General features: G+C 43.2%; 1 protein-coding gene across 6 annotated transcripts in view; it reads left to right on the top strand.

The window, feature by feature from the left end:
- Positions 1–17,952, top strand: part of RYR3 (ryanodine receptor 3) — a 605,205-nt gene that overhangs the window by 367,285 nt on the left and 219,968 nt on the right. For all 6 annotated transcript variants that reach the window (XM_055132600.1, XM_055132599.1, XM_055132596.1 and 3 more), the window contains exons 28-32: positions 6,041–6,249; positions 8,040–8,215; positions 9,541–9,577; positions 10,992–11,155; positions 14,527–14,692. In XM_055132600.1, the coding sequence (XP_054988575.1) occupies positions 6,041–6,249; positions 8,040–8,215; positions 9,541–9,577; positions 10,992–11,155; positions 14,527–14,692 (752 nt within the window). The remainder of the gene's footprint in view (positions 1–6,040; positions 6,250–8,039; positions 8,216–9,540; positions 9,578–10,991; positions 11,156–14,526; positions 14,693–17,952) is intronic.

The following is a 17,952-nucleotide window of genomic DNA, read 5'->3' as shown; positions in this document are numbered from 1 at the left end:
CGATGCCCCTTTGAAAACTGAAGGGAGTGTTCCTCACAAGCAGTGTAGCAAGAACTGGCAAGCAGGCATCCTGGCCTTGGTCCTTGTTGGTTGCCCTGGAGCTTCCACATGCTGCCTCCCCCTTCCCACAGGACACAGACTTTAAGTCAGTTATTTCATTTGCTAAGTCTCCATTCCCTTATCTGTGCATAGGACCAGTAAGATAAACCTCTTGAATACTAAGCCCAGTGCCTGGGACTTAGAAAGTAGTTGATAAATATTAGCTGTTGCAGTTCCTCATCACTGCTCTTCCTTATCTCTGGGTCATTCTGAATGATATGGTCACATGGTGTTCAGTGCCTGAAAAAAAGGTGTGTTAGAAGTGGGAAGACCTGCCCTAGGTAGAGTCCCTCCACCAGGTGGAGGGAGCTGATTAGGTGAGTCCATTTATCAAGTGTTCTTCCCAGGAGACAGTGTGGGCACCTTCAGGTTTATCTTTGTCCTCCATCCTTTGTGGGGTTTCTCTCTTTTGCTTCTGGCTTCTCTTCGGTAGCTCTTTATATAGCTGTCCCAGTGGTGCCCACTTATCCCCTACAAAACTCCATACTCTCCCCCTCCTGCTGCTTTCACATCCATGACCTTTGCAGCTGTGCCTCTCCCCCCGTGGTGCTCAGCTCTCGCCTGTGGAGAGGGCTTCTGCAGAGGCGAGACAGCGCGTTACTCTGTAATGAGTGATACCTTCTGCCCCAGGAGAGAAGTGCTACTTAAATCCAGGGCATTTATTCTCAGTCCCTTCTTGAAGACTGGTAGGCAGCTGGTCTGAGTCTGAGGCTGTGGGATCTTGTTCCAGTCTGTCACTTGCCCATTTCATGACCTTGGCCAAGTCCCTGAGTTCCTGGGACCTTCAGTTTTATATCCTATAAAGTGTTCTATCTACTGATAGCTCAAGAATGAGGGGAAGCCTACATCATTTAATTTTATTTAAAAAATAGAAAGATAAACAAATAATCTCTGGGGCTTATATCATCAGTGGATGTGGGACTCAGAACAAATTCATATGACCTAAGCTATTCGAACTTCAAACTTCTCGTCCCTCTTCTATCTCAGGCTTTGCATCTGCTTCTTTATTCCATCATTCAAGTTCATCAAGATGCAAGAAGAAATGTTTGCTTAAAATGGCCTATCTCTGCTCACATCAGAGCTGGCATGCTTCCTGGTCATGACGTCCAAATAAAATGACTGTCGTGATGTCTGTGCTGGGTTATTCAACTCCTCACAGAAACCAAGATACTTCCTTGGAAGCAGGGATGTTTTACAGATCAAATATTGCTACTTTATATTCCATTTGTTACTCCCATTTTCATAAATTCCTTGGTCGTAAGGCAGTTTGTCCTTCCTCCACAACCCTCATGGCACCAAGCAGAGTCTGTCCTAGTGGGAATCCAAGAAATTATGCTGAGAAGCAATCCTAGACCCCATTGGAGTCATATTTTCAACGGTACCTTATTTATCAAAATCTCTATGAGTAGAAAAAAAGAGGTTGCTTCATCCATCAGAGTCCAGAGCACAAAAATGCAAGGAGCAAAGCAGTGCTGGCAAGGGTCCATTAATGGGTCTCTACCTCACTGACCAGTCCTCAAGTCTCTTTGGGACTGACACTGCCAGTAAACTTCAAGCATACCTGGATCCTTGGACAGACAGACATCACCTGTCCCTTGCTAAGACTCCATTGTAGTCTGTTTTTATATACGGCATGAAATTGTGTTCTAAATGAATTAATCGACTCTGAAAGCAACCAACTTAAGCTTGTAAGGGGATTTCCCTTTCATTTCTTTGACTAGTCACCAGTCAACCTATGGTAGTATGTACCATACACATTAGGAAGAGTGCATTTGGCTTTGCTCTCTGTAAATGTTAGCTATTGGAGTTATGAACATAGTTCCCAGATTGGGCTGGAGCAAGAGTATAGTGGTCAGGACACTTGCCTTGCAAGTGGGCAACTCAAGTTTGATCCCTAGCATCCCATATGGTCCCACTGAACACTATTAGGAGTGATATCTGAGCACTACCAGGTATGACCCAAAAAAATTGCCTCCAGATTGACCCTAACTTTTCTTTTAAACATGCCTGTTCTAAGAGTGTCCCATTTTATTTGGGAAATCCCCCCTCTTGTGAATCCTTCCTGCTCTCCTGAGGGCTCTTGGCAGCCCCAGCTGCCCTCTAGTCTCCTGCCTCCTACATCCAAATCCAAGAGAATTGGTGCTGTGCTCCTCTGCTTATTTGTTGGTCCACAATTATGTTTTATAAATAGCTTCCAAATATGACAACCAAGAAGTGTGAACTTCTGTTCTGGTATATTGCACATGGCAGTGTGTGTGCGTGTGTGTGTGTGCACGCACACACACACGCATGCACGTGCACGCACGTGCACGCACGCACGTGTGAAAGAGAGAGACAAACAGAGATAGAAGTGAGGTAAGCTTGTTGAGACAATGACCACAGGAATAAAGAAATATTTTCTCTGCAAACACGCCCCCTTGAAAATATCACATTAGGCTAAATGGGAACTGGAAAGTATCACTTGTCATCCCATTGCTCTTCGATTTGCTCGAGCGGGCGCCAGTAATGTCTCCATCCATCCCTGTCGCATGCTAGTGCAGCCCAATGGTGTATCTGCTTGCTCCAGGAACACAAAGAGCCTCAAACCGTTCATTCAGGGTTTTGATGAAGAAGTCTGACCATCTCGTATGTGGACAGCCACACAGTCTTTTGATGTCCCGTGGAATCCAGTTGGTAACAGCTCTAGTCCAGTGGTCGTCTCTAAATCGCATTACATGTCCAGCCCATCTGATTTTTGATGCCTTGGCAAATGAGATGGTGTCCCTGATTCTTGATCGTTGAGGGAGATAAGAACTCAGGAATCCTTCTCTCACTTGAGTGAAACATGATACTCCAAGCATAGATCTTCTGATTCCTCTTTGGGATACCCAAATAACGTTCTCATAGGGCCCAGGTCTCTGAGGCATATGTTAGTGCAGGAAGAATGGTGGAGTCAAAAAGATGTGCCTGAAGCTGGATGTTCTTCGTCCCCTTAACCACTTCTTCAATGCTCTTGAAGGCATTCCATGCTGCTCTCTTCCTCTTGTGCAGTTCTGGCACCAAGTCATTCCTCATGTTGAGTTCTTGACCCAGGTACACATAGCTGCTGCACTCGGAGGTGTTCGTTCCATTGAGAGCAAATAGAACATCAGGGACTACTTTGTTTTTCATGAACATTGTTTTGGTAAGATTCAGCTGCAGTCCGACCTTTCCACACTCTTGGTCAAAGTTGGCCAGCATTTGTGCCATTTGGCTACTATTTGGTGTTATGAGAATGATATCATCAGCAAAGTGGAGGTGGTGTAATTGCCGACCATCTATCTTCACTCCCATTTTTTCCCATTCCAGTCATCTCATGACGTTCTCAAAGGTAGCACTGAAGAGTTTCGGTGAAATGGTATTCCCCGCCAAATCCCTCTCTCTATGTCAATAATCACTTCCTCGTAGTATGGTGAGATCCTGGTGGTGAATCCGTAATACGGGTCATGGAGGATCTTGATGTATTGAGTTTGAACACTCTGTTCAACTAGGGCTTGGATGACTGCTTCTGTCTCAACAGAATCAAAGGCCTTCTTTAAATCAATGAACAGTATACAGAGCGGCATCTTGAACTCTCGCAAAACTTCAGTGAGCTTGCTCACTGTGTGGATATGGTCCATCATGCTGAATCCTTTACGAACCTGACTTGCTTGCATGGTTGTCCTTCATCTAGTGTTCTGCCTATTCTGTTCAGGATGACTCAGTGAACAACTTTTAGGCAATGGACAACAGGTAGATTGGGCGATAGTTGCTGATGTCGTGGATGTTTCTCTTCTTGTACAACAGAATGGTCCTGCTGGTTTTCCACTGGGATGGAACCTCACATACAGACAGGTAGTGTGTGAAGAGCCGAGCCAGTGTATTGATGAGTACTGGCGGCAGATTCTTCAGGTGTTCGGGTCTGATCTTGTTTAAACTGGGTGCTGTATGCATCTTTACCGATGAAATGGTGTGTCGGATTTCTGAAGGGAGAATGTTAGGAATGACATATCAATCTTGCGGAATTTGATATGTGGGCAGTTGGACGTGGCTGTCGAAGAGATCCGAGTAGAAGTTATGAATAATCCTCTCCATTGCCCTTCTGGAAGATGTGATAGATCCATCAGGATGTCGGAGGGCAGTCATCTTGGTCTTGTATTTGGCGAAGGACAGGAGAGTTGTAAATACTTTTCCCAGCTTCTGCCACATCAGCCAATACTGCTGCTGTTCTCTCTTTGAGGTCTTCCTTTATCGCTTCTCTGCACAGCTTTGCGAGTTCAGACATTAGCTTCTGATTGTCTGGGGCTCATGCCAAACCACATTGGAGAATGAGCTTGAGAGTTTCTGAAGACAGGCATCTCTTTGTGGCTTTCCCACTCTCGGCATTCCTCTCGCAGTCATGGAGATGCTGAACCAGTCAATCATATTCCTCATCGATGTTGTCAACAATGGCATCTTCCCACGTTGCCACAATAGTGCCAAAGTGCTCCCAGTTGGTGGTCATTCTGGGCATTCTCTTCTTAAACTTAAACTTTGCAGACCTTTCTCCCCTCTCTGTGAAGTAGAATTTTTCATGAAGGAGATGGTGGTCCGATCCCGGAAATACTGGAAAGTATTTTATAAATAAGCCAAATGATGTTGATAGCATTTAATACTTTCTAGGCTCATTCTCAAACAGGAAGTCTCTTAACCCCACATTTCACCAGGAAAAATGTGGAAAGTTTGAAAAATTAGGAGAGTTTGGATGTTTACGGTTTCATAGTGTTTTTCTTTGGGCAGTATTTACAATTTCTTAGGGCTTAATATAAACTATGATATAGATTAGTGTTCTTTGACTTTTTTATGCCTTTGGGCCTGGAGAAATAGAAATATTTCACAGACCAGCTGATGATTAAGACAGAAACAGAAACCAATGTAGACAGAATTTTATTTATTGAATCAAATATTATATAATTACAATTTTTAGCTAGTGTGACATCTGCTGCTGCTTAACCACTATGTGATTGGGTGGGGTGGCAGGTGGCAGGGTGCGGGTGGGAAGGCAGGGAGGAATTATTATCAGCCTGCAAACCCACCGGCTGAAGAACAGAGATATAGATAAAGAATTTTACTTTTTCTCTCACAGGTTTTACCTTTCTAGGTAATAATATCTTTTAATTTTGTTAATTGACTGTTTTCTTTACAATTATTGTCATCTTGTGATTTATGGTGGCATTGGTACCAGTGTTCCAGGCACGCAGTGTATTGCACTGCACCACACCCACCACAAGAATGACAATATTCCCCCATCCACCACAGTCCCGAGGTTCCTTATTTCCCAAACTCCATCACCACTTGGAAGATATCATTCTGCAAGGAAAATCTCAGGGTTGTCGTGATTAGGCATTGCCTGTTCTCTCACTTTATTTCTTAATTTATCTTTTTTTTTGTTTTTCTGGGGTCACACCCAGCGATGCCCAGGGGTTACTCCTGGCTCTGCACTCAGGAATTACTCCTGGAAGTGCTGGGAGACTATATAGGATGCCAGGGATCGAATCTGGGTCAGCCTCATGCAAGGCAAAAGCCCTACCCGCTGTACTATGGTTCCAGCCCCCTTAATTTATCTTAATATACTTGTTTTGTTTTCTGGATGTTTTTCACCACATCATTTTCACCTATTTTGGGGTTTCAATTATTACAGTTCAGGTCATTGCTTAGCAATTCCCTTGACCCTGCAAATCATTTGGAAGCAAACCCACTTATTTTTCCTCATACACCAAGGATAGCATAGACCACAGGTGGCTTCTCACTGTTGAGTTTCTACATCAAGAAGAGTAAGGAGGTTGCCCCGTCTTCCCTACTGGACTCAGAACTGTGAAGGAAGCAAAGTCTTAGCTTCCTCCCAGTGCTGGAGCCAGCTTAGGGGCTGAAACAGGACTCTCATTTCTCCTCTGCCTCTCTTCAGGCTTTGTGCCCATCTGCTCCCTGGGCCTGTCTCAGATCGGTCGCATGAATCTTGGGATGGATGCCAGTACCTTCAAGTTTTATACCATGTGCGGCCTCCAAGAGGGCTTTGAGCCTTTCGCTGTCAACATGAACCGAGATGTTGCCATGTGGTTCAGCAAGCGCCTCCCAACATTTGTCAACGTGCCTAAGGATCATCCGCATATAGAGGTAACATGATATACTGTGGGTGGCGCTGGCAGGCAGGTGGACCAAGGCACCTAAGCTCCAACTAATGCTCCTGTCAACAGGCAGCTGCTTACCTAAGTTCATGTCCTGGCCACTTACCAACCACCTCCTTGTGGCCCTTGCAGCTGTAGTTGCGACACACTCATTGCAGGAAGCTAAGTGGCCTCTTGCGAATGGCAACCCTGTGGCAGATAAAATCTTACCATTTGATTCCCAAGCCTTTGAGCCACTACATTTGCCCCAGACACCCTTATGCTGGTATTGTCATAGCAATATATTAGCTGGAGACCTTATGTTATCATTTTAAGAGATTTACTGCAGTGTGAAACTATACTCATGAAACATAATATTATAAACCTGTGGTGAATCAATGGAGAAAATGTCACTGCATCTACTGAAGATGATTAGCTCCAGATGTGATTCTTCCATGCCCATACCTTGATGTCTTCAAAGTCCTATTTAATGTCTAGAGAACCACCTCTGGTTCTTTTAGCTGAGATCATTGATTATGATGATGAGAGAGACTTTAATGATCCCCTTGTAGCAGGGAGGTCTAGGAGGAGCCCAGAATTGTAAAGTTAAGTTCTGATTTGGCTTCTGGTTCCCCACTGATTTTCCTCAGTTTTGTCCAAACCTTTCAAGTTTGTTTGTTTGTTTTTTAAATTCATAGGGGATAGTGTATGGAGAAGGAGGAATCTGGTGGAATAACAGACAAATTAACTCTGTTGAATCACTGCATTGAGTAGCTTTCTTCCACCCAACCATAAGTCTCCTTAATTTGCATTCCAGTCTGCATTCAGCATGCAGCAACTCCTACTGCCCAACTACCCCCAGCAACTCTCAAGTACCCCCAGTAGAAAGAAGAAACTTTTGTTTCTGTGATTCCTGATCTGACCACTCCTTTAGCAATTTATTTCATAAACCATGGGAAATTATGCATCTCTTTTTACAGATGGGTAGAATGTAGAAGCCCTTCACTTACAAAATTTTGCAAATGGCACAAAATTATTCAAACATGCTTATAAACCCCAGGACAGAACAATTATCTAGAAGGCAGGGAGAAATTCTCAGATCATTCAAAAATGATGCCAAATCTCATTTTGTGTGCCTGGCTATTTCCCACACCTCCCACACCCCCTCCCCAACACAAACATTACAAAAACCTCACTGTTGATCTTTCACCTTCAAAGCTCCCCGTTTATTTTTGTGTAGCGGAACTGGGAACTCCCCCGGTATCTAGAGAACCTCTGATAGCCTAGGACTACTCACAGGGAGCTCATTCCCTTGAGAGAGCACTGCTGTCTTTTCTGTGCTTTGGAGTGCTGGGTATTTTCATGCCCTCTGAAAAGGAGCAACTTTGGAAAGAATGACTTTAGCAGGTACTATGCTGTACCACTGACACTCTTCCTCCCCCTACCATCCTACACCTGTCCTCCACCCTGGGCCTTGCAGAAACCCATTATATAAGTGTCTGACCTTCTCTTTTCTCCAGTCAGAGGCAGATTCTTCAGAAGAGGTCAGTTAGTACCCAACAGTGCCCATGGATTACTCCAAGCTCTGTGCTCAGGGTCACTCCTGGTAGTGTTTGGCAGATGTTATTTCTACAGAGGAGAGTCCAAGTAATAAACACCATATGGAATAGGATGTCACTGGTGACAGTTCTTACATTTTGTGGAAAGCCTGGACCATGCCTGATGTTAATGAGAGATGGAGGGATGGGGTCAAGGCCAGATCCTTGGGTATGTCAGGGTGAGGGCCTCACTTATTTCCAGGTCGTGAGGATCGATGGCACCATGGACAGCCCCCCGTGCCTCAAGGTGACCCACAAAACGTTTGGCACACAGAAAAGCAGTGCCAACATGATCTACTGCCGCCTGAGCATGCCTGTTGAGTGTCACTCCTCCTTCAGCCACAGCCCCTGCCTGGACAGCGACGCTTTCCAGAAGAGGTGAGGGCACGCCACCAGCTCGCAGAGGCATTTGCTGTGTCTGCTGTGGAGCTGGCATTCCTGCTGCTTTATCTCACAATGTCTTGGCACTGCTCTCTCTGTGGATAGGGTTCTCTGTGCTTTCAGCTAGGGATATATAGGCTCATATCTGTGCATACACAGGTATGTGGATTTGTGTGGTGCTTCATTCAGGAACAAGTTGCAATGAAGTGGCCACATTCAGTACAAAAGTTTGTGCTCTTCTTGAGCCCTCGGAGTGCATAGCCTCCTGATTATCTAAAGTGTATACAAACAGGGAGTAAAAGGTACAAGAGTGCATGAAAGTACACCATTGTTATTGCCTTTGGATGAAATTAGAAGCTTCTGGAAGCAAAAATGTTTCCCTTGATATTAATATGGTCAGTGTCCAACCCAGTGGCTGTGTCCTTGGGAGTAATGTAAATTCTTTCCTTCTAATAAGGATTATATTGCTTTTCCTTTATAAGGTGTATGTATATGTGTGTAAATATTATACATACATGCATCACTGCATCACTCTCATCCCCTTGCTCATCAGTTTGCTCAAGCAGACACCAATAACGTCTCCATTGTGAGACTTGTTACTGTTTTTGGCATATCGAATATGGCACAGGTAGCTTGCCAGGCTCTGCTGTGTGAGCGAGATACTCTCAGTAGCTTGCCGGGCTCTCTGAGAGGGGGTGGAGGAATTGAAGCTGGGTCAACCACGTGCAAGGCAAACACCCTACCCGCTGTTGCTTATATATATATTTGCACACATATCTATATCGTGTATTTATTTTCTTTAATATGTGGTTTCAAGTTTAATTATTATAGAAACCACTCCCAGTTGTATTTGAGGGGATCATCCATGCAGTGGACCAAACCTAGGGCCACACTAATTCAAGGCATGTGCTCTATGCCATAGGCCATCCCCTGCCCCTTTTATTGCATTCTTTCTCAGATTGTCTTGTCTAAGTTTCCTCTAGAGTTATACCATCTACCAAGTTTTATAACAAGTACATTTGCTTGAGAGAGTAGAATAATATATTCAGAGGTATCCCTGCTTATGTTATTATAATTTGCCCCACTGCTAATCTGCCATCAGGATTGTGAAACAAGCATTAGAAGTCACAGCCAGTCTGCCACTGCCACTTTGCAACAGGTCACCAATGGAAAAAGCCCCTTAAAGTTGGGAATCACTCATGTGTAGAAAGCAGATAGTCTCCTAAATTTGCCTTCATTGTGAAGATAGAGAAATTGACTTTCAGGTTTGTAGCATTCTCTATACAACTGAATAACTAAAATATGGATTATCTTCCCCCCAGGAAACAGATTCAGGAAATGCTCTCTCATACAACAACAGTAAGTAAATGTGCTCAATTATGGTTTTAATTATTTGGTTCTTTGCTGTGCCTCGTAATATGCCCCTTACAGCAAGATCTGTCTAGAGAACCTCTTTAATTGCCAATTACTCTGTCTTAATATCCATCATAATGCTTCCAGAGGATGTCAAAGGCATTTCTCGAAAAGGGAGAGACAGTTATTCAGTGCACAGCAGAAGCTCTACCTGGAGCTCCTAATTGGGCATCATTGTGTAGTTGTTGCTCATTTGTCACCAAGGACCCAGCACTGCCTGTTTGATTAAAATAAACATCAGTTGTATAAGGGAGGGGTTCTTAATTTAATCCTTTTGTTTGCTCTTTTATGTAAACTTCTATGAGTCAGCTCTTCCATGTCTCTGAGTAGAGCCAGGAATAATGTTAGAACAATCATATGCGAAGGAGCAGGGAGCCAGCCCACAAGCCACTGGGGATAATTTTTGGTCCCCTTCTATTTTGCAACTAAACAGTAGTCAGGAAACCACACATCCCAATTTCTTTATTTGTTTTTAATTTTTTTAAATCACATTTTCTATATGAATGCCTGTCACCTTTTCTGTGAGGTTCTCCTGCAATCTGGAGGGCACAGGGACAAGATTCTTGTAGCAGCGTGTCCCCTTGTTTGTATTGTGGGCATATTGTTCACGTTCCTTTTCTAACTCCAGCAACCCCAGAAGATGGACAATATTTTGTGTTTTGTGTCATCAGGAGGATTAATGATTTGTTCAAGGTCACACGATTGATAGCTGACTATACGAGTGTGTTTGACCCTGAATCTTGTCAAAAAATATGACAGACTGCAAACAAAAATAACTTTATTAAGAGGAAATGTGCTCAGTTTTACCAACCAAGTGATAAGCAGTCACTTAGCTCAGTCTTTTCGCTATTTTCATAAGACATGGTGATAGACTTTACAAAAAGATGTGACATGTGCCGAGGGCTGCTGTCATGTCCACGTGACACATGTGGTCACCAGAATTTTCTTAGAGAACCTTTTTTTTCAGCTAAACCCAAAATAACAAAAAACAGAAAGTTACCTGCAGGTCTCATGTGGAATTTGAATGTGTATGAGGCATTCCCTGACCTTGATTTCTCTCTCAAGATGAGGGACAGTGCCCAGCTCTTGCCATCAGCCCAAGTGCCCTGGGAAGGGTTAGGATTCTCTGCTGAGCATTCTGATAGCTGCCACTGACTTCAAAGATGGTAGATTACATGCTTGAATCTCTAGGTGCCAGCACACAACAGACATGGAGGAAATAAGCCAAACTCCAAGCCCAGGCATGAAGCTGAACACTTCAAGAATCGTGTGTTTTTGTAGAATGTCAAGTGTTATTCCTGCCGGTTGAGCCCACTGCCCTTGGCACAACTACTCATTCCCCTCTGTGGTCTCTTCCCAGCAGTGCTACTATGCAATCCGCATCTTTGCTGGACAGGACCCCTCCTGTGTCTGGGTTGGATGGGTGACTCCGGACTATCATTTGTACAGTGATAAATTTGACCTGAGTAAAAACTGTACAGTGACAGTTACCCTGGGAGATGAAAGAGGCCGGGTCCATGAAAGGTAAGGGGGCCCATGGGATGGTCATGACATACCTAAAACCTGGTCCAGTTCAGAGAGACTGAGAGGGACTGTTGGGAAATCTAGGCTCCCCGTGTGATTTCTAGACAATTCTTAATGTTCATATCAGAATATAAGAGATTCAGTTCCTTGGTACTTGAGAGAAGTCAGTAAGAAAAAATAAAAAAGGTGTCACATCACACAACTGAATGACATAGAATTCCTCGTTCCCAAAGTTTGTAATAGCAGAATGAATTTTTAATGTGTGCATATATATGTATAAATGTGCATATATACACATGTATATGTATATATATATATATATATATTTGCCCTAACAGGAGTGAAAATACAGCAGTTAGGACACTTGCCTTTTATGTAACCAACCTAGGTTCTATCTCTGGCAACCCATATGAGTCCTCTGAGCACCACCAGGAGTGATCCCTGAGCATAGTGCCAAGAATTAGCCTTGAGCATTGTGGGCTGTGGTCAAAAATATATGTAATAAAAATATCAAAAAGAGCAAACTCATTATTGACCACTAATAAAAATCAGGGTTCTTTAGGACAAGCAGTTTTAGGGACAGTGATGCCCTTCCATTGGTAAGTTTGTCTTGATGCCAGAGAAAAGTGCTCTGGCCAACTGGTCCCTGAATGTGATGCAGGAGATGTAACCTCATTCCTTCCTAAGTGAGACTTGATAGAGTCTTTTCTCTTACAGGCACGTAGAGAAATGTGAGTTGTTTCTCAAGCTGACCTTTCCCTTTACAAAATCAGATCCGCTTTGCCCTCAATTCTCTTTAAATGCTACTGGATCATCGAAGACTAGTTTGGCCAGGGGTCAGTTACAATTGCTATTTCAGAGAGAATATTGTCAGCAAGCGAATAAGAGTATGAACTCTAAAATCAAACTGCCTGAATTTCCCCCCACTTTATTATTTCTTTTAAAGCATGACCATCAGAGTCTTTTTCATTTTTTCCCTTGATGGAGGTGGAGACTTATGACCACACTCAGTGGTACTCGGGGGGTTACTCCTGTTTTGTGCTCAGGGGTGATTCCTGGCAGTGTTTAGGAAACCATTGATGGTGACAGAATTTAAATCACTGTCTGCTTCCTCTGAGGCAAGCACTTTAACCCCATACTATTCCCCCAGTCCCATCTATTTTTTTAATTGATAAATCCGTTTACAACAGCATAGAACTTCAGGAGTATAACATAGCATTTACAGGTAGAAATAGTTTACTATGCCTCTGATTCTCCCTTCCCTCTCAAAACCACCTTAGGTTTCACTGAATCTAGTAAATAATCTCCCTAGGTTTAATCTGGTTTCTCTTATTTCTAGAGTTAACTGTGGATCATTCACTTAAACTCCAGGGCTTCCACTTCCTCAAATATAAATTAGAATGCTAGCTCCAATCTCAGTGTTGTGAGGCTTAAATGAAATAACCAGTAGAAACAGCCTAGTAAAGTTCCACAGCATGTGCTTCTTAAACATCAATACCTCCTATTATTATTACTGTATGTCATATCTCTGAGACCCATAGAAGATGCCAAGAGCAACATCTGGTCATCTGGGGAGGAAAGTACACAAGAGCAACATCTGGTCATCTGGGGAGGAAAGTACACAAAGTCAATTAACCAACCCTGAAGTTTTTCTTCAGTCTGAAAAACTTAATGCAGAAAAACGAAACCCATCCCTGTTAGATTTTTCTATTATTAATGGCTAGTTGCCATGCCAGACACATCACTTGATTTACCTGAGCTTCCATGATTATGTTTCTTATAAAAATTGATGTATCAACATCTAGAATAAGACCCAGTACACAGAAGATAATGAATAATTTCTCCTTTGTCTTGCACAATAAGAAATAAATGTGGATTTGGGGATACAGCTCAAATATAGTACATGTGTTTGCATGTCAGAGGCCTGGGTTCAATCCCCAGCTCCATTCTATCCCTGGAGGAGCACACCTGAGAATAGCCCTAAGCGCTTTCAGGTGTGATGAGGGATGACATGGGAATAAATAGGGAGATAGAAGGAAGTAGAGAGATGGATGAATGGATGCATCATCCATTTCCAGGTTTCTTGGGGCATTTCTATTGTGTATCTCATAAAATTTGAGCAAAGCCCAACACTTGACACTTGCACAGCTTTGATACAATATCATAATTCTCTAATAATAGTCAATACATTGGAGCTTCAGTAACTAAAAATCAGTCATAATCTTTTACAGAAATCTAACAGTGGCGTTAATTCACTGGAAAAGGGAGTTGTAGCTGCCCTTTCTGGGGCAACTGAAAAGATGAATGTCCCAGATGAGAGAGAAGAGCAAGTGCATACTTGTTTACAAAGGAGACATCCAGTCTCAGGGGCAGTGACAGGTTTCTAGAGCCAGGAAAAACTCCAAAGAATTCTAGTCAAACCTTGACTTTCTATATGAGACCATAATTCAGAGAAGTAGAACAGCTTTCAGAGCCTGCCATTTCGGGAGCTGTCCACCAGGCAGTGCTGACGTCTCACGGTGCAGCTGAGGGGAAAAACAGAACAGACTGGGTCCTACCAGATTGTCCTGGCATCTTTAAAGGGGCTGCTATAGGACCATGTACAGAATACCTCTCTTGTTTTTGTATCTTGTTTATATCACTTCAAGTCGTTGGTTTTCTTGAGTGATGTATACCAGGGCTGGGCTTTGGAGGAGACCCAACCAGCTGACTCCTGCTCACAGACATTGAGGGGATTCCCAGAACTACTTCTCCAATCCTCATCTACGATGTGAAATTCTAAAGTTAGGGAAAATTATACTTTGGGGCCATAAAGTCTTTTCAGATTTTGTAGTTGAATTTCAGTCTACATGTTTACAATGGACCTGCATTCCAGTATTGTTTTTTTGAGAAAGGTACCCACCATTGGTAGGTCATAAAAAGTTCAGAAATAGACTAAGGAAGTGGTGTGGCATCAGAGAGAAACTTTTTCCTCATTTTCTCATATTCCTTAGAAATAGGTCTGAGTTCTTAAGTGTCCTATAAATTTTACACTAAAACTTTACTGGAACTGAGAACCTAGATTTTCATTTCTGTGGCATAACAAGTACCCATAAAAGTTCACCAGAGTTAACCACCCTTTGTACAGCTCCATTCCATCTTTAATATGGGCATATTCCCATCCCCAAATTCCCATTATCTGTGTCAGGAAAACATTTAGCCCGGAAACTGTTGCTAAACATTGTGTTCTTTTGAGGGAAGTAGATTGACAGATTGCCACCTCCCTAAAGTTAAAGCTTCCTTGGAAGTTTTTTTGGTCATTTCATTTCTGAATCTTGATGATAAACTTCCCCAGTGCAAATTCTGGGCCTTTTCCTCTCTTTGGCTCCTAGTGTGAAGCGCAGCAACTGCTACATGGTCTGGGGTGGGGATGTTGTGGCCACATCCCAAAGATCAAGTCGGAGCAATGTGGACCTAGAGATTGGCTGCCTCGTGGATCTGGCAATGGGAATGTTGTCCTTTTCAGCCAATGGGAGAGAACTCGGCACCTGCTACCAGGTAGGACAGCTTCTGGCCCTGAGACAGTGGCCACCAGTCCTGTGTGTTTATAGCTCTGTTCCCGCATGCTTTTGGAGTGGATAAGCCCCTCAAAAGACAGAAGATCACAAATCACAAAATCCCGTTAATCATCAATTTCTTGAGCGGGCTCAGTAACCCCTCCATTCATCCTTTCCCTGAGATCTTAGAAGTCTCTCTCGACTGGACTCTCCTAATGATGTCCCACTGAGGCTCTTTCAGGGTCAGGGGAATGGGATCCAGCTTGTTACTAGATTTAGCATATGAATACACCATGGGAAGCTTGCAAGGCTGTCCCATGTGGGCAGGAAACTCTCAGAAGCTTGCCAGTTTCTTCCAGAGGGAGAAGTAGGCTACAAGGTATCACTTCTGGGAGCTCACTTTTAAGTCCCTGGATGTTGGCCATAGATGGGATTACACACACCTGGGTTCCTCTGCTGGTATCTTCATGCCTGAGGCCCGTCCGAACGTGTAGAGAGGGGCCTCAAGCATGGCTATAGCTAGGTTCCGGTGGTCTTCGGTTGCCAGGAGCTCTGCTCGGGATGGGGAGGGAAGCTGGAACCCATCCCCTCCGAGGGGCCCCCGGGGAAGACAGCCAGGCATGCGGGCAAGAGAAAGTAGATAAAAAAAGAAAGAAGATGAATTAAAAATATTAATAATAATAAATAAATTTTAAAAGCAGATGAGAACGGGATTAATTTTATGTGATAAAATGAGTGGAGGGGCCTGAGCAATAGTATAGTGTTAGGGCTGTATATGGCCAACCTGGGTCAATCTCTGGTAGCCCATATTGTCCCCCAGAACAGTCAAGAGGAATTACTAAATGCAGAGTCAGGAGTTACCCCTGAGTATTGCCGGCTATGCCACAAAGAATGACTAAAATAAAATGAGTGGAAAATATCATGTATATTGGTTGTAAGAAGATACTGATCATCTTTTCAGAAGATAAGGTTCTTTCCTGGATGATAAATAAGCTCATGTATTCCATAAAGGCTTCTCAAATGACCTGTACAGCACAAGATGCAAAGTGGATGTGATACTATTGACTGTAAGAGGTGGACAGGGGTATTCCTGACTATAAGATATTTTCTTGCTCAAACTACAAACCTATAGCAACATTAATTTCCCAGTGAGTGTTCTCTTTGCAGAAAGATTATTCTCATTTCTTATAGATCCTTTTAAAGCATTTATATAAATCAGTTGTCCAAACTTATTTGACTTACCACCACTTGTTAAGAAAAAAATAAATCACTCAGTTCTCCTCTGGAAATCTACTTCTGTGAGCAAACAGAAAGTAATCCCCAACTGTCAGAAGCTGCTGACACCTACACTGGAGCACTCCAGTGCCTTCTGAAGGGTACCATTGCCCCCTTTGGGAAATACTGATACAAACAGTGTAATTTCATGTTTAGTTGGTAGTGATCACTCCAATAGAAAGAGCCATAGAAAAATACAGCTTTTAAGGCACTTGTCTTGCACAAAATTGGTCTGTGTTTGTTCCCCACAGATGGTCATCTGAGTACCAAGTTGTGATACCTGAGCTAAAAGGCAGGACAGCTAGAGTGACTCAGGCTCCCCTCCCCCGAAAATTTTCAGGAAAACCATTAATTATGCATAGATAGATTGTCCCAATCTCTTTTAAGTAGAATTCTCATCACTGATGACCAGGTTATCTGGGAAATGCTACTTGTCATTAACCTCCTTCTGAAATTTGTCAACGAACATGAATTCGCACAGGGAGACTTTGAGAAATGCTTTTGGAAAGAAGTCTCCCTAATCAAGCATTTCTCACTTAAACAAGGAAAGGAATTTTAATTTAACAATCATTTATATTCTGTGAACCTAGAATTCTACAGGGTGTAATTGGGAAATGCTAACCAAAAGAGTTAAATTTTTCTATTAGACCTTCTTAACTCTCAGAAATGTCCTGAATTCAGAGAAGGAAGATCTCACTTCCATCAGGAATTGTCAGGAAAATTCCCTGTGGAATAACCTTGACTTTGAAGGCAAAAAATATCAAAATAATTTTCCATGTGGAAAAATAATTAGTAGGCTGAGATAATTCAAAGAAAATTTATAGAGGTAGGGAAACATAAGGCATGTTTGAGGAACAAGGGACAGAACAGAGATAACCTTTTATGAGTCATGGTGACAAATTCCTCTGGATAAGTAGGGAAGTATTGGTAAGAAACAAGAAGCCACTGCAAATTGCTGACTAGAACAATTCCAGTCAGTGTTGAGCAAGCCAGTAGTCTACCAGGGTCCCTAGTTTAGCTGACTATAGCAGGAGAAAAAATCCTGCTTCCGGGGGCTGGAGTGATAGCACAGCAGGTAGGGCATTTGCCTTGCATGCAGCGGACCCGGGTTCAATTCCCAGCATCCCATATAGTCCCCTGAGCACCTGAGTGCAGAGACAGGGGTAATCCCTGTGCAATGCCAGATATGACCCAAAAAGAAAAAAATTCCTGCTTCCATGCAAGTGAGCACATCCCCAGAGTCCAGCATTAGCCCCAGGGTACAGGCTCCGAGATGAAAAATCTCTTGGTGACAAGTTGGACCCTAGTCAGAAAGGTAGTCTCTGGAGGGGAGGCATAGAGTGGTTCCACATCTGAAATGTTTCATAACCAAACACAGATGGCTCGAGCCCTTCCTAGAGGCTGAGGACAGCCTGCTAAAGAGGTACTAGAGTACTAGGTACTAGAGTACTAATAGGTACTAGAGCACTCTAGTACCTCTTGGCCTGAGCCACTGTGCAGCTGGGGAAATGTAGCCTCATTAGCCATCCACAGTAGGTCTGGCCCAACAGCTGCAGCCCAGCTGACCATTCCAGAAAGAGTCCTCAGAACTTGGCTTTGAGGCAGAAAAGTATTATTGGTCTAGTACTTTCTCATAGTTCCACCTTCCCCTCCTTCCTGCCCATTCCCTACCGGTTCCCTGCAAAAAAAAAATACTTAACTGATGTCCTTCAGAATTCCATTAACGTTTTCCTATTAACTCTTGAAATGAGTTTGACTGAAGGGCTCTCCCTATGCTGCAGAGAAGCTCTACAGGATCTAATAAGTTTTAAGGCCAGCTGGGCTTTGGAGGGCCATCAATAAATAAATAAAGAAAGAAACAAATAGCCATGGCATTTACATCTGTGAAGCTGTAGCACACAGAATAGACACTGTGACTCTTGTGGATTCAATCTGTCTCCAGTGGTGCTGGGCTGGTCATTTGCCTTCTCTGAACATTGAGTAAGT

Source organism: Sorex araneus, chromosome 3 (genome assembly GCF_027595985.1).
Source record: "Sorex araneus isolate mSorAra2 chromosome 3, mSorAra2.pri, whole genome shotgun sequence".
Classification (NCBI taxonomy): Eukaryota; Metazoa; Chordata; class Mammalia; order Eulipotyphla; family Soricidae; genus Sorex; species Sorex araneus.
The sequence above is the reverse complement of the archived record's forward strand: the minus strand, read 5'-3'. Positions and strand labels throughout refer to the sequence as shown.